General features: G+C 39.7%; 1 protein-coding gene across 1 annotated transcript; it reads right to left on the reverse strand.

The window, feature by feature from the left end:
- Positions 1-13,292: 13,292 nt before the first annotated feature.
- Positions 13,293-16,021, reverse strand: TIMM8A (translocase of inner mitochondrial membrane 8A). Its single transcript, XM_068534066.1, has 2 exons — positions 15,806-16,021; positions 13,293-14,353 (listed from the first exon to the last, which is right to left on the reverse strand). The coding sequence occupies exons 1-2, from the start codon at positions 15,935-15,937 to the stop codon at positions 14,192-14,194; spliced, it is 294 nt and encodes a 97-aa protein (XP_068390167.1). The 5' UTR covers positions 15,938-16,021; the 3' UTR covers positions 13,293-14,191.
- Positions 16,022-16,422: the final 401 nt, after the last annotated feature.

Below are 16,422 nucleotides of genomic sequence, written 5' to 3' on the forward strand. Positions count from 1 at the left end.
GGGGTAGCCAAGCAAAAAACAAAAGAAAAAAAAGGCTTTGGTTATTAAATAAAGCATGTGTATAATTCACATTTATGCATTTAGGTAAAATTCTGTGGATATACATAAAAATATTTTTTTAATTATTTAGAAAATATAATGGAGGAAAAAAGATCCCATTTAATATAGCAGTGTAAAATTTTAGATTGCCTAGGAATTAAATGTATGTAAGGGCCTATATGAAAAGAACTTTGAATCTTTGATGAGAAACATGAAAGAAGACTTGAAAGAGGCATTCCATATTGCATGAGAAGACTCAATATTGCAAAAATGTCTGTCCTCAAATTATTTGTAACTGTAACGCAATCCCACTAGAATTTTTATTTTGGGATTTGGTAAAATATTCTGAATTTCATCTAGAAGGAGAAACAATCAATTTTTGGAGAGAACAGTGACAGGTACTTGCTCTATTAGATATTAAGATGTATTATAAAGCAACAGTAAATAAGACAGCATAGCAATGGCACAAGAAAAGACAGTGGATACGTTGACCAACCACGCTATCCAATGGGGGGTTTGCCCAGGACTGAGGGGTTGCCCAGGACATGGGACTTTTGGTGCTAAAACTGAGACGGTCCTGAGCAAACTGGGATGATTGGTCATCCTAACAGTGGAAAAGAATAGACAGCCCAGAAACAAACCTTAATAGGTAATAGAGAATCACAAATCAGTGGGAAAAGGAAGGAATTCATAAGAGATGGTGCTCAGAGAAATGGTAACTATTTGGGAAAAAGTAAATTAGACTGCCTCCTTCATACCATATACCAAAATAAATTCCATGTGGACTAGTGAGTTAGATATAAACATAAAAGTGAAAATATGAAACAATAAGAAATTATATAGGTAAACATTTTCCTCAATCTGATATGGGGAAGAACTTCCTAAGTATAAATACAGGAGAAGATATCACAGAAGAAAATACAATTTACTTTTTATATGCATCAGAAAAAAAACACATACATGAGAAAGGCAAATTATAAATTGGAAGTAAAAGATTTGCAAAAAAAAGTATAACAGGCAAAAACAGCCACAGCAAAAGGAGCCTAAGGAGACATGATGACTAAATGTACTGTGGTATCCTGGATGATAAAGGACATTAGGCTAAAAAAAAAAATAAGGAAACCTGAATAAAGTATGAACTTTAGTTAATAATGTATTGGTTCATTAGTTGTGACAACTGTATCATACTAATGTAAGGTGTAACAATAGAGGAAACTGGGTGTGGAGTATATGAAAACTCTGTACTGTCTTCACAACTTTTCTGAAAGTCTAAAGCTATTCTAAAATAAAAAGTTTATTAAAAATTTATATGATAAAACTGGCTAATATCCATACTATATAACTATAAAACATATAACTTAATATATATTATATATAACATGTAAATATATACATATAACATATAATGTATATACCATAACATAATATATAACTATTTAGCATACAAACAAATTAGAAAAATGAACGTCTTTGAAGAAACATGGTCAAAGCATATAAATAGGTGGTCAATATATGAAAAAATATTTAACCTTATTCTCATAAACTACCAAAGTTCTGGAAAGCAGTTTGCCAGCTTATATTAAGAGCCTTAAAATGTTCATACTTAGTCTAAGTCCACTTCAGAATAACTACCCTAAGGGGTTTATCTGAAGTGCACACAACATTTTATGGGCAAAGATGTTCTTCACTGGGTTATTTGTAATAGGAAATAAGTGGAAAAGATCTAAATGTGCAACATTTGGGGAATAATGTGATGAGCTTTATGATCTCTACATACTATGAAGCCATTCAAACATATTGAAGAAGAGTGTAGCATGACAATCAAGAGTATAGGTTTTGGAGACATCTGAATTCAAGTCGAAGCACCATCACTGGCTATGTGATTTTGGGCAAATCACTTAGTCTTTCTAAGCCCCACTTTTCTCATCTGTAAAATAGGGGCAATAACAGTTTTAACCCACAGGGATTTTGTGAGGATTAAATGAGATTATTCATGCGTCTAGCACAGTGCCTGGCAGATAGCTTAGTTAATAGTAACTCGCAATAACTCTAGGATGTAGGTTCTTACAGATGAGAAAATGGGACCAGAGAGAGGACGAGTCACTTACCCAAGGTCACACAGCTAGTAAGTGGTGAGCTGGGATTCAAACACAGAAAGTTTGGCTTCAAAACCCATGTTCATAACCACGACACTAAAATGTTAGCTGTTATTTGTGCCTTTGTTGCTGCTGCTGCTGCTTAATGACATAGGAAAATGATTATGGAAAGATGTTGAGTAAAAGAATAGAATACAAAATTATATGTGTAGTATTATTCTTATTTGTCTTCGAAATTTTTGTATATGTACATAAACATGCATGGATAAAAGACTGGAAGAAAAATATGCCAATATATTAAAATGATTGTCTTTTGAGTAAAGTGTGGAGAACAATCCTGGCACACAGGAAATGTTAAGTATTATCATTATGATCATTTGTTTTGATGTTCTGAAGATACACCAAAATGGTCTAAATGTGAATTTAGTTTGTATTTTTCCTGCTCAGGACTCATACTTCCTGAATCTGAGAATTCACATCTTTAATTCTTCAGTTCTGGAACACTCTCAGCCATTACTTCTTTGAATATTACTTTTTTTCCCATTTGTCCTCTATGTCTCTTTACCTCTCTTTCATATTTTTAATTATTTATCTATCTCTCTGTGTTATATTTTGTAGATGTGTTCCAGTTTACCACTTTTTAGCTGTGCCCAATCTATGGTTTAATCTATCCATTGAGTTTTTAATATTAAAACTTTCTTTTTTAATTTCTAGAATTCTCTTTCAAAACTACTTGGTCTTTTTTAAAAAAATAGCGTCTTGTTTTTTTCTCATGTTTCACTTATGTCTTTAATCTTAAGCATAGTTATTTTACAGTGTGCATTAGATGATTCTATTATCTGAAGATTTGGGGTCTAATCCTGCTGTTGTATCTTGAGACATTGGCTTATGGCGGGGTGTTTCTTCATGCGTTTTATAGTTTTTTATTGTAAGTCATGTTCAGTGTAGCTTTACCTGTGGGGATCTTGTGGAGGATTTGTCCCTTTAGAGCTGTTTTATGTTGCTTCTGCCAAGTAGTTTGAGGGATATCAACAGCTAGGACCCACTTTGTGCTACTTTTTGGATCTGGAGGATTCTTGGACTGTGCAAGAAGTATACATTTTGAATCTCAAACCCATGCGAAAGAAGGCTTGAGGATACAAATCCTCGTGGGAAGACCTTTTTTCCACCTTCCCAGATCCCAGGTTGTTTCTCGATACTAGTGAATGGATTTTTTTGTCTAGTTCACCCTTACTGAAGATGTAGTCCTTTGAAAGTTCCAACTTTCTACAGGTGTCCCAGCTCCAACTCTCTGCCTTACTTAGGCCCAAGGCTCTGTCTCCTGCCTCTACATGGGCATCAGAATCTAAGCACCCTACTTTGTGAGATAACCAAGCCACTTGCACCACACCATCAGAGCGGCTAAAACGTCAACATTCACTAAATGTTCTTGTGTTCGGTTTTCCACTATGTGTTTCGACCCCTAGTGATTTCCTTTACTTACCTGTAAACTCAGCTATACATTTAAAAGGATGTTATATTTTATTCTGTATTTCCAAGTGTTTTGTAACGTGGTTGGACTTTCAAGTTATTTTGGCCACCGCATTACTGAAAATGGATATCAAAGATTATTTTTAAAGGTAAGTAATCCTAGGATGGCAGGCAGCATTGTCTTAGATGTTAGATACAAACTACTATGCATAAAATAGATAAGCAGCAAGGATATATTGTACCACACAGGGAATTACAGCCATTATCTTGTACTAACTTTTAATGGAGTATAATCTGTAAAAATACTGAATCACTGTGCTGTACACCTGAAACTAGTATAATATTGTAAATCAACTATACTTCAATTTTAAAAATTCTTATTTAGAAGGTCATCCTCCTTTCTTTCATGGAAGAATGTAAATGGATTTTTCTGCCCTATTTCATCATCTTTAAATATTTCTGCTTGCCTAAAAAAGAAAACAAAACTGTCAACCTACCAGTTATCTGAGGCCTGCTGCCTTTTTTCTTTTATCCTAATCTTGGCATATTTGGTAGAATACCAGATTTTGTGCCAGTTTCTTGAAAAAAACTTTGTTGAAAAGGACTATAGTGAGGGTGAGAAGGATACATTTCACATATGTCATATATATATATATTATGGATGGGTCTTATTTATTTATTTATTTATTTTATGGATGGGTCTTATTTATTTATTTATTTATTTATTTATTTATTTATTTATTTATTTATTTATTTATTTATTTATTTATTTATTTATTTATTTATTTATTTATTTATTTATTTATTTATTTATGGCTGTGTTGGGTCTTCGTTTCTGTGCGAGGGCTTTCTCTAGTTGCGGCAAGCGGGGGCCACTCTTCATCGCGGTGCGCGGGCCTCTCACTATCGCGGCCTCTCTTGTTGCGGGGCACAGGCTCCAGACGCGCAGGCTCAGTAATTGCGGCTCACGGGCCCAGTTGCTCCGCGGCATGTGGGATCTTCCCAGACCAGGGCTCGAACCCGTGTCCCCTGCATTGGCAGGCAGATTCTCAACCACTGCGCCACCAGGGAAGCCCAGGTCATTTTTAATATGAGAAAATTGACCAGATTAATGATCCTCAACTTTTTTAGTGAGTTCAGCTACAAAAATAAAAGGTGCTTGGCATGCTTCTTAGAAAGGAGAGGGTAATATATTTCCTTTCACACATTTCAAGAACAAATGTGTAATACGGATACACAACAGGTGGTAAATGGGCGAATCTTGAATGGTGGGTCATCCTCATTTTTTCCCTTTTTTTTTTGACCACACTGCGCGGCTTGCAGGATCTTAGTTCCCCGACCAGGGATCAAACCCGCGCCCCCTGCAGTGGAAGCGCGGAGTCTTAACCACTGGACCACCAGGGAAGTCCCTTGCTCCTCTTATTTAGTCATCAAAACTTACCCTATCTACCTTGGAATTACATTTCTGACTTAAAAATCTATCAGGTCCCTACTTCCAGTATTGTCCTTTTTCAGCCCTTGGCACTGGTGTGATTGTAATCTTCCTAAAACATGTGCTTGAAATACTTTAGAGGTTCACCATCACCTTCAAAATAAAATCTAAACTCCTTAACATGTCATAACTAAATAGTACATGTCTACCTTGTGATCCTTATTTCCAGAGATTCTCCAATATCCACCTTGCATTATTTATTTATTTATTTTTATAAATTTATTTTGTTTATTTTAAAAAAATTTTTGGCTGCGTTGGGTCTTCGTTGCTGCGCGCGGGTTTTCTCTAGTTGCGGCAAGCGGAGGCTACTCTTTGTTGCTGTGCGCGGGCTTCTCATTGAGGTGGCTTCTCTTGTTGCAGAGCATGGGCTCTAGGCACGCGGGCTTCAGTAGCTGTGGCACACGGGCTCAGCAGTTGTGGCTCGCGGGCTCCAGAGCGCAGGCTCAGCAGCCGTGGAGCACGGGCCCAGTTGCCCCACGGCACGTGGGATCTTCCCCGACCAGGGCTCGAACCCGTGTTCCCTGAACTGGCAGGCGGATTCCCAACCACTGTGCCAGGGAAGCCCCTACATTGCATTTAAATCCCACTAGATTACTAGCACTTCCCCCAAATTCTATATATTCTTATTAGGCCTAAGAAAATATTTAATGAGACTATTATTGGTTTTAATGAAAATATTATTGATGAATTTGCTTCCATTAAAGGCAGGAAAGTAAAATTTAACTTGCTTTTAGTGTTGATAAAATATTTATACTTAATGCTGTGACTTGTAACGTATCTACTTTTCAATTTTTCCAACATTTTTTCAACTGCTTTAATGTTCTGGAAAAAATTAACCATTCAAGAATACACAAAAACACGTATATGGGGCCCACATTTTTCCTTTTTCCTCACACTCCAGTATGGCTCAGTATGGCATTGTCTTTATTTAAAATTTTGACGTTTTGTTCATCATGAAGTTTTGCACTAATTTTGATTTTTAAAATATTGCATTAAAGTATTTATCTTGATCACTGAGTTTTTTGGCATCCCCTTAAATTTTGCACACAAGGTGAATGCCTTACTCACCCCCCCCCCCTTATCCCATCCCTACTTGAGGTCCTTAGATATATAAATAATCTATTTGCAACTAGTGGGCATCTGAAATTACTGTAGCTGAGAGATAGGATTTTTATTCCTGGAAGTGGTTTCCATCACCTCTCCGCTTCTTAGTACAGAGCTCAGAGTTCTGAAGTGGGGAGAAATTTTATTTTTAACATAATATTAATTTTTTAGAAGAGCAAATAGAAGAGTCAGGAAGATGACAAGGATGCTGACCAGCACTGCTTCTACTCACTATTGTACTGGAAGCCCGTGAATAAAGCAAAACAAACCAAAAAGTGTAAGGCTTAGAAAGAAACAAAAGCAATGTTGTTACAGATGATATGTTTTTTTAATTTTCTACTAGAAAAATCCAAGAGGATCTACAAACTACTGGGTACAAGGATATATAAAAATGAGAGTTTGATTTTTCTTCCAAAAAAATAATATTAATTTTTGAATAAGTAATATGGTCACGATTCAAAATTCAAAAGGCATAGAGAAAAGATATATAGTAAAAAGCCTCCCTCTCACTCCTACTCTCTAACCACCCAGTTCCTCTCCCTGCAAGCAATCAATGTTAACAATATCCTTCAAGAGATAATTTATGCTTATTCAAGCAAATGTGTACATGTATTTTAATCCCCCCCTTTTGTACAAATGGTAGCATATTGTGTCTTAAATACTGCTGTTTTAATTTAACAATATGTATTGGAGCTCATTCCATATCGGTACATAAAGAGGTTCCTCATTTTGTACATGTGAGTATATCTGCAGGATGAGTTCCTAGAAGTCAGATTTCTGGAATAGGTTTATGCATCTATCAATTTGGTAGATATTGCTAAACTGCTGTCCATGGAGGTGGTACCAATTTACATTCTGACCAGTAAAGAGTACCTGCTTCCTTGCACCCACAAAGATGATATCTCAGTGCAGGTTTTAAAAATTTCTCTTAAATATAAACATCTTTTCACATGTTCAAGAGCCATTTGCATTTCTATTTCTTTGTGCTGTCTCTTTATATCCTTTGCCCATCTATCGAGTGATTGTTCTTTTATTATTAACTTGTAGGAGCCCTTTATATAAGAAGTAAATTAGGTCCTTTGTAGAAAAGTTTCAAATATTTGTTCCCCATTTGTTTTTCTTTTAACTTTGCTTATGGAAGTTTTTGCTGTTCATAATTTTTTTATGTAGACAAAATTAATAACCCTTTCTTTTTTCGCTTCTGAGTTTTGTGTGAAGTGGGGAAGCTGAAAGCCCACTAAAGAATAAAGACCGAAGGAGATCTTGGTAATCACTATATCAGTAAGGAAGGGAATATGAATCAGAGTTGACTGTTAGAAATTTGTAAAATTCTGTAACCTTTGTAACTTCCCTGTATTTATTCTGCATGTTGTCCCATGTCTATTCTCCCATGGTGATTCAAAGCAAAACCCTTACTATGCTAAGAGCCTATATGCTTGTCTTGTGGAGAATGGAGTGATTAGGAATTATAGTTAATCTGATGGGAAGAACCTCAAAGTGTTGGCAGCTTCAAGAAAAAAAGCAGAAAATGAAGCATCCCTGGGACCTGCCTAAGGGAAAGAAAAAAAAGAAAGTGCTTGAAAAATGGGGATCAGCTCTTTCAACCTGGTGGTGCATGCTGCCACATAATGATGGAGAGCTGTTGAGAAAAACAACTAAGCCATGTTGATAATGTTTCCTTTGTAGTGACAAGCTACATCTAGCAATATCATGACCACCTGAGATTTTTAATTTGAACAATACTGGTTTAGTACACAGGTCAGTCATGTTATGTAGCAAATGGTTTAAGCTTTAAGGAAATAACTATAGGTCTGAAGGACAGTTTAACAAATACAGTAGGCCCTCTGTATCCACAGGTTCCACATCTGTGGATTTAACCAACCGCAGATTGAAAATATTCGGAAAAAAATCCAGAAAGTGCCAAAGAGCAAAACTTTTAATTTCCTGAACTTTGGCAACTATTTACATGGCACTTACATTGTATTTTATTGGGCATTATACGTAATCTAGAGGTGATTTAAAATATACATACAGCAGGATGTGTGTAAGTTATATGCAAATACTACATTTTATATAAGGGACTCGAGCACCTGCATGTTTTGGTATCTGCAGAGGTGGGGGGGGGGTGTCCTGGAACCAATCCCCCTGTAGGGATGACTGTACTGCTGACTCCCTGCCTCCCCACTTTTCCTTTTTCCTTTTTGTCTTTCTACTCATTCCTCCTTACCTTATCAGAATACAGTTTAAAACTCAAATGATATTTTATCTTTTTTTTCCTCTTGGCTTGTTTCTAACTTTTCCCGTGAAAAGTTTATAGAACATTGTGTGTAATCTTGTGACTTTGGCGATATGCTTATGTTCCTCAAATTGGAGGGCAGCAATAAATTCCAGGGGTTACCCATGGGGATGGCCATTTGTGTAACTTCCTCTCTGAAGCCTGTTCAACGTGATCAGTTGTGTTATCTCCCTCTCTTCCCGGTCACTTTTGCTGCCCTTTGAATCCCAAGGCATGGTCTCACTGGCACATTATTCTATCCCCTACCTCTTTCCCTATAATCTGTTTTACTCCCTCTCCACTTTACTCCAGATTTCTCTCACAGCTCCCTCATATTCCTAACATGTCCCCTCCTGTCCATCCCCACTTCCACTATCTGAATTCAATCCTCCACAGTCTCTTGCCTGAACTAACGAAATACCCTTACTATTCTCCTAGTCTTAATCCAACTACCATATAGCTGTGAAAATGATCTTTCTAAATGCATATATGAGGGTAAGGGGAGGACTTTCATTTATCATAAGCAATTCTATATTGTTTGAAAGTTTTAAAACATGCAGGTAGTACTTTTGTCATGAAACAAGTACAAATATTATATTATTCCACTTTAAAATTCTCCAACAGCTATCCATTGATTGCAACATAAAACTCAAACTTCTGAACATTACATGCTCCTTTAGCTCTGCCACTTTATCAACTAGTTAGCTTCATGAAGTGACTTCTTGCTTTTTTCTTGTTCTCCCAGACAACAACTCTGCCAGGATGATCAAAGTTGCTCAGTTCTGAATAATAATAATAAATAATAGCTACATTAAAGTACTTACAGTGTGCCAAGCACTTTACATGCAATCTCATTTTTCAACCGTGAGGTAGGCATTACCATCTATGCTTTTTATAAAGAAACTGAGGATCAGAGGTTAAGTGACTTCCCTAATGTCACGCAGGTACTGGCCGAGTCAAGATTTGAACCCAGTGCTGCCTAACTCTAAAACTTCGGCTCTTTCCACTCTATGATGGCATCTCTAGAATGAAATGTTCCCGTCATTCTGGCCCCACCTTCTAGAGAAACATTACTTCCTATCTTTAAACACTTTAGGAGGAAGTTTAGTATAGTATTTCGGTCCATGAGCTCTGGAGTCAAACTGCCTGGGCTCAAATCCTATTCCTAACCTTGAATAATTTCTCCGAGCTTCAGCTTCTCCATCTGTAAAATGAATATGACAATAGCTCCTCTCACACAGAATTGTTAATTTTTAAAAAGAAGATCCAATGTAAAATACTTAGTACACTGTGTGGCAAGCAGTATGCATACCCTCAATAAAGCATAGCTATTATTATTATATTGCAGATACATCTCAAAATTCTGTTGGCCCTTTTGCTCATCTGGAGTTCCTGGTCAGTACCTCTGAATCCTGGTTTGCCATATCCTAATTATCCCTTCTATGTATTTCTGTGTAGCATAATTATATTGTATAGGCTTTGCCTTTTTGAGGGATTTTTCCAAGACAGCTTTAGATATACAACTTTTAATTCACAGATTAAACAGCTAATTGCTCAATTGCTGCTCACTTGTTAAGGTGTTAAGAATGTAATGATTTAATTGTCAAATAGCTTTAGCATTTCTTATATAAGTGCTAAAAATAGTAATTCAATTCTTTTATTGCAGGATTCATCTTTTTTGCCCTGTGTATTGTGATCAGTTCCACTTACTTGTCTTCATAGTGGGACCTCGGGATGACCAGAGTAACCTTGGGTGTATAGTCTCATCTGCTCTTCTGTTGGCTCACTTTCTGTGTCAGGTATCAAGTTTGGACGTTGCCTTGAGCAGCTGTTTTAGGGAAGCCAATCACAAAACCAGCCCTGGGCTGGATACTCTTGATTTGCCTTATGATCTGTGTAAGCATTCAGATAAACTATCTGAACAGGGCCTTGGATATTTTCAGTACTTATGCAGTCATTCCCATGTAGTATTTCCTTTTCCCTACTGCTGTCATGACCTGCTCTGCCATTCTTTTCAAGAAATGGCAGCATATGGCCCTCAACAATTTTAGTGGCACCTCCTGTGGTTTCCTTTCCATAGCTCTTGGCCATTTTTCCTCTATAGCTTTTGAGATATCCCTTTTGGTCCATACCTACTGTCATTTAACTTAAGATCAATAAATGTAAACAATACCCTTACTCCTCCATGGAGTGAAAATGAAGGTTACCAGACTTTTCTCTATCAACCTCTTTTGAGTCCAGAAGATGCCAACAACAAAAAAATGAGGCTGAGAGGGAGCATGAGGAGTCTTACAAGAAGCCCTATTGGGAGGACTCTGGGCTAAAATCTCCCTAGGCCAAAATTTTGCACTAAGGTACTGATACAAGGAAAAATTGGTTTAAAAAGGACCATCAATTGTTTTCCATGTAAAGGCTATTTTACATGGGGTTTATTGACTTATGTTTTTTAATTCACACTCTTCTTGGAGATTTGTTAGCATAAATAAATATCAAGTTCTTGCTTGATTTCCTTGTATCCGTTATCCCTAATGTTCATTCATGGGCGGGGGCCTTAGGGATAGTCTGGTTCCAGTTTTCACGGTATGCTTGCATAAACCCTAGAGGTCCTGAGACAGTGCCTTAGGAACCAGGGGGAGGTGGTGCATAGGGATGGGGAGGCGGTGCATAGGGATGGGCAGGAGAGAAGAGCAAGCAGGCCTCCAGACACCTCCACCACCAGAGCAGCTTTGTATTTATATTTTATATCTTAGGCTTCTTTTCATTTCAGGAAGAGTCTGCTAATCCAATCCTTTTGTTTTATATTGAGTCTTGAATTTTCTACCCTGAATATTTGAAATGAGGACTTTGAATGTCATTAGGGCTGACAGTACCCTTTCTATCAAGGTTCTGAAAATAAATTTCTTAGGCTAACAAGACAAACAAGAGCTCAAATTGTTGCTCTGGTACGTAACCTCCAAGAGGATGCAGGCAAATGGTCTACCTTTTCGTTCCCCTTGTCCTGTGTCTAGTAGCATCGAAAATATACTTGGTGCTCAAGCGTATTGCATGAATCTGACAGACCCTCTTTCTCATTATGTATGTTAGCTAAGCAAGCAATAATACTTTGTAAAACAGACATATCAGTTTGTGTCTAAAGGTAATGAGAATACTTTAACAGGTAATGAAGAATAAGAAATAATGATACAGTAAAAAAATATAATAAGTAATATATAATAAAAAGGAAGAAGTAAGAATATGGAAAAGACTAAAGGATCCTTCCTTTATGACTTGAGGTGTTACATGAACACTTAAATTTTACAGGGGGGGGAAATCAACACGGGCATATAGATACAAGGTATACACCAGATACCCATCCTAAAAGCCTGATTTCTCCTGGACTTCAAATGCCATTATTCCTACTACTCTGCTGCTGCTACTACTACTTCTTTACCATGTACATGTTATCCAAACAGCAGCCAGGCACTGTTAAAACTTAAGTTATATCACGTCATATCACATCACTGTCTGCTAAAAACCCTCAAATGGCTCCCCATCTTGCTTGGTAAAAGCCAAGTCCTCACAATGGCCTATAACGCCCTACATGATCAGCACATCCCCACCCGCCGTCCCCCCATCTGTCTCTGACCATATTTCTTACTATTCTCCTACTCATTTTACTCCAGCCACACTGACCTTCGACTTCCCTTCTACACTGGTGTCACAGCATGCAGTTCCACCTTAGGGCCTTTGGACTTGGCGTCACCCCTACCTGAAACGTTCTTCTTTCAGATACCTACATGGCTTGGTCACTTAGTTCTTTCAGGTCTCTGCTGAAATGCCACCTCCCCAAAGAGACCTTCTCCAATCGTCTTTAGCTAAAATAACAATGCCCCACAAACATACCCTGACACCCTTACTCTGCTGCTTCTCCTCGGCACTCATTATATTGACATATGGATGTGTTTGTTGCCTGTCTCCCCGTACTAAAACAGAAGCTCCACACAGGCAGGGACTGTTTCTGTGTACTGCTGAAATCCTGGCATCAAAAACAGTGTCCAGGGGCTTCCCTGGTGGCGCAGTGGTTGAGAATCTGCCTGCCAATGCAGGGGACGCGGGTTTGAGCCCTGGTCTGGGAAGATCCCACATGCCGCAGAGCAACTAGGCCCGTGAGCCACAATTACTGAGCCTGCGCGTCTGGAGCCTGTGCTCCGCAACAAGAGAGGCCGCGATGGTGAGAGGCCCGCGCACCGCGATGAAGAGTGGCCCCCGCTTGCCACAACTAGAGAAAGCCCTCACACAGAAACGAAGACCCAACACAGCCATAAATAAATAAATAAATACTTAAAAAAAAAAAAACACCAGTGTCCGGCATAGTAGGTACTTAAATGCTTGGTGAATTGTGTTTTCATCAGGAGTTTAAAAAATTTCCTTGTAGTGCCTATATGGTGGGAAGTTAAACAGGGACTTGAGGCTTCTAGAAATGTGTATTTCTCAACTTTCATGGATTTGCACTAGAGGCTCCCAACAAGTAGTTCCACTTTAGGTCTATACTCCAGTCCACTAGGATTTGAAGTAAGAGGAGGGGAATCCAGTCACTATAATCTCTTCTACTACACTCAGGGAACTAACCATCAGCACTGAATTCCTTCCCTCTCCATCTCATCTCTAGGTTCTTTTTTCTAACAAAAAGGTCAGGGGTCCCTGGAATACTGTGCCATAATTTGCACAGAACAGGTACCCAGGCTGACTACATTTCAGCCTTGGAACCAGCCCACACCAAATCTCTCCTGGGTGTAGGTGATAACCAGAATAGAAAGCCTTCTCAATCAGACTTGAATCTTGTAGAAGCTTTTATTTCAGTGACTAAAAGAACGCAGTAAATGGAAACTATGCTGGTTTACATTAGGCATGCACCTCTACCTGAAACTGCTGTTAGTTTTTGACTGGCCTAAATCTTTATAACTTATTTTTTCATTTAGGCACATCTTTAAATTTTTTTGGACCCTGAAATACAGGGTAAGTTAACTTCTTCCTTGTGGCAGTTTAGTATGAGAATTATGTTCGCTGGCTAGATTCCTTTAACTAAAGGCCTCTAGACTCTCAGGCTACCTGTACTAGCTCAAGACTGTACTTTATATATAGATATTTAAGTGAATCACAGTATAAGGGAGGGAGATAATCTAGAAAGGTGAAATGTACTGTATGAATACTCCATACATTTTTTTTCCAGCACTGATAATCAAACACTAGATAAAGAGGCCTACAGTCAAGTACCAAATTACTCTTTCCCCCACTGCTGCCCTTTCTGAGAGACACAAAGATGTATATCGATCTCTCCAGAAATCTGAAAGGAATCCACACAAATAACAGATTATTACCTATGTGGTCCCACTGTCAAATTATAGAGCAGCTCCACTATTAAAATTATAGGAAGCAGTTAATGGGACTATGAGGAAAGCATCGTCCCACATAGAGTGACATACATCTAGCAGAGTTTTCCATTCATCTGTCAATTGTTTCCCCAAGATTAGCATTAAAAAACACAACCCCAAACACATTTGACCCTCAAACCACCCACACACACAAAAATTGGTCTTTGTTCATTCTCAGATGACAGGATGTCCCAAGAGTGACAAAGGTGGGAGCCGATCCCCCCACAGCCTTTTCTTCAACCATCCCATCAACTGCTCTTCATTTCTTGAACTACCTTCCTTTTCCAGAGAGGTAATACTCAGGTCAGTCAGAAAGGCTTTCTGAGAAGACTGGCTTGGATTTCTGGGTCTGTTCCAGTCGATTCAAGATGAATTGGCTTGTATCAATGAAGCGCTCAACGCAGTTCACAAAACAGGCCTCAGCCCGACTGTCCAACTTTGGCCCAGGCTTGTCCATGCACTTTTCCTGCTCAGGACAAGATACAGAATCACAAAGGGAACTTGGAAAAAAAAGGAAGGGGAGCTTCTTGTTGCTTAGAGGAAAAACTTCACCTAAAAACAGTATCTGATATGTTAATAATAGTTCACATTTGGCAGCTTACTTTGTGGCAATTTTCTACAGGCTTACATTAAATTCTCACAACAACCCTATGGAATAGATACTATTATTAATCTTCATTTTACAAAGATGGAAGTTGTGGCACAGAGATACTTTGTCCTAAGTCATGGGGCCAGAAAATGGTGGAGCTGAGATATTACAAAGCAAGATAGGTAGCAAAATACAAGGGAAGTTAACCCTTCGCTGAATTTGGTTCGAACTCTACAATGCTGCTTGCATTAAATGCCTTTAAGACACACTAAAACCTACCAAAGGAAAAAAAGAATATCTATGACTGGAGATTCTGTAACGTCTACGTAAGCCAGAGGCTCTTGAATCCTCTCTCAAGACGAATGGAAAATTGTATGAATTTTCCTAAAGGGCCCACAGCTTTCAGATTCTTAAAGGAGTCCTTAACCACACCACCTGCTGGTCCAAATGTAATGAATCAGTTTTTTAAAAAGAATCAAAGCACTCCGGTTCAAGGAAGACAGGAGTTGAGTAAGCATTTTTTTAAGGGTCAGAGTCCAGCAATACCATAAGTTTATGGTTCAAATGAATTTCGTTCATTATTCTCTGTTGTGTACACAAGCATCAGACTCTCCACTTCCAAGGAAAATTATCCTTGGCCTCTGAATTCTGTGAATTTTGTATGTCAAGGCAGGGCAGTTATGCTGTCTTTGGCTGCCAGAGAACACTTTGATCCCAAGCTGCAAATAAATGCCTTCTACCCTTTTGCCAAAGTCCCCTCACAGGGCATACTCAATTCCTCAACCTTCAGACCTGAAACGGCTTAGTATTACACAACAATCCAACAAGAAGGCAAAAAAGTGTGTATGTTGGTAGAGATTACCCCACTTTTATAGTTAGTGGGCTAGAGCCACTCACTTCTCACGAGGGACGCTTAGAGCAACTGAGTAATCAAGGCAAACTCTGAAGAGTGCAGGGACAGGAGATTCACTGATTCTCTGGGACTCAGGGTGCCAAAAATGAAATCCCAGTACTGGGGGCTCTCCTCAGTCTTGGTGACCAGCACTGGCAGCTTCAACCTTAGGTGCCTAAAGTGCTGGTTGGGACAATGGCATAAGTCTTCTACGATCTCCAATCCTCTGCACTAACAAAGCCGAGGTCCGGCGTGACAGCACTCTGAGAAGCGGAGTCACTCTTTTTCCCTTCCGGCTCGACCTGAGGAACCTAAGGAAACCAAGGGGTGCTGCTGGGTCCTCTCCCTTCCCCGAATCCCAGGCGTCGTGGCGAGTTGCGCGAGGCAAGGGCAGGAAAGTAGGTACAGTGGCCAGGTCCCAGCCCCAGGCTCCTCACCCAACAAAGTTCCGTCATCTGGTGCACCAGCTGCTGGAAGCGCTGCTTCTGAGTCTCTACCTCGATGAAATGCTGCAGCTGCGGGTCGACCGAGCCCAAACCCGCTGCGGAGGAAGACGAGGAGGACTCCATCCCAGCGCGGCCACGCGTGCCGAGACAAACTCCGCACCAACTCGCCGACCTTCACGTGTCTCCGCGGCGGAACCGGAACCACAATCCACTGCCTCCGGGACTGCCCGGGGAGCGCACTGCGCCGGCGCACGGCCCTACGCGCGGGCCCGCCCCCCGCTCTGGGCGTTCCTCCCAGCCGCCCGCGCGCCTCGCGCTTGCCCGCGCGCGGCCCCGCGGCGGCGCCGCACCTGCGCCCTGAGGTTTCAGGGCTCGTCGCCCAGCGCCGTGGCGCTGTTGAGACCTTACTTCAAAAAGACAAGAAAGAAAGAAGGTAAAAAAAGGAAGTTACTTCAGACCATGTGGCCCATTCCTGGCTGGCCCAATAGCCCCGCCCCTGCCGGCTTCCAGATTGACCCGCGCTTTCCCCACTGCCAAGCTAGTGCTCGGTCCGGACTGCTGGGCCCGTCACTTAGCTGTCCTGGGCCCCTAGCTCTAGTTCTTTAATG

The sequence above is a fragment of the Eschrichtius robustus genome, chromosome X (assembly GCF_028021215.1).
Source record: "Eschrichtius robustus isolate mEscRob2 chromosome X, mEscRob2.pri, whole genome shotgun sequence".
Lineage (NCBI taxonomy): Eukaryota > Metazoa > Chordata > Mammalia > Artiodactyla > Eschrichtiidae > Eschrichtius > Eschrichtius robustus.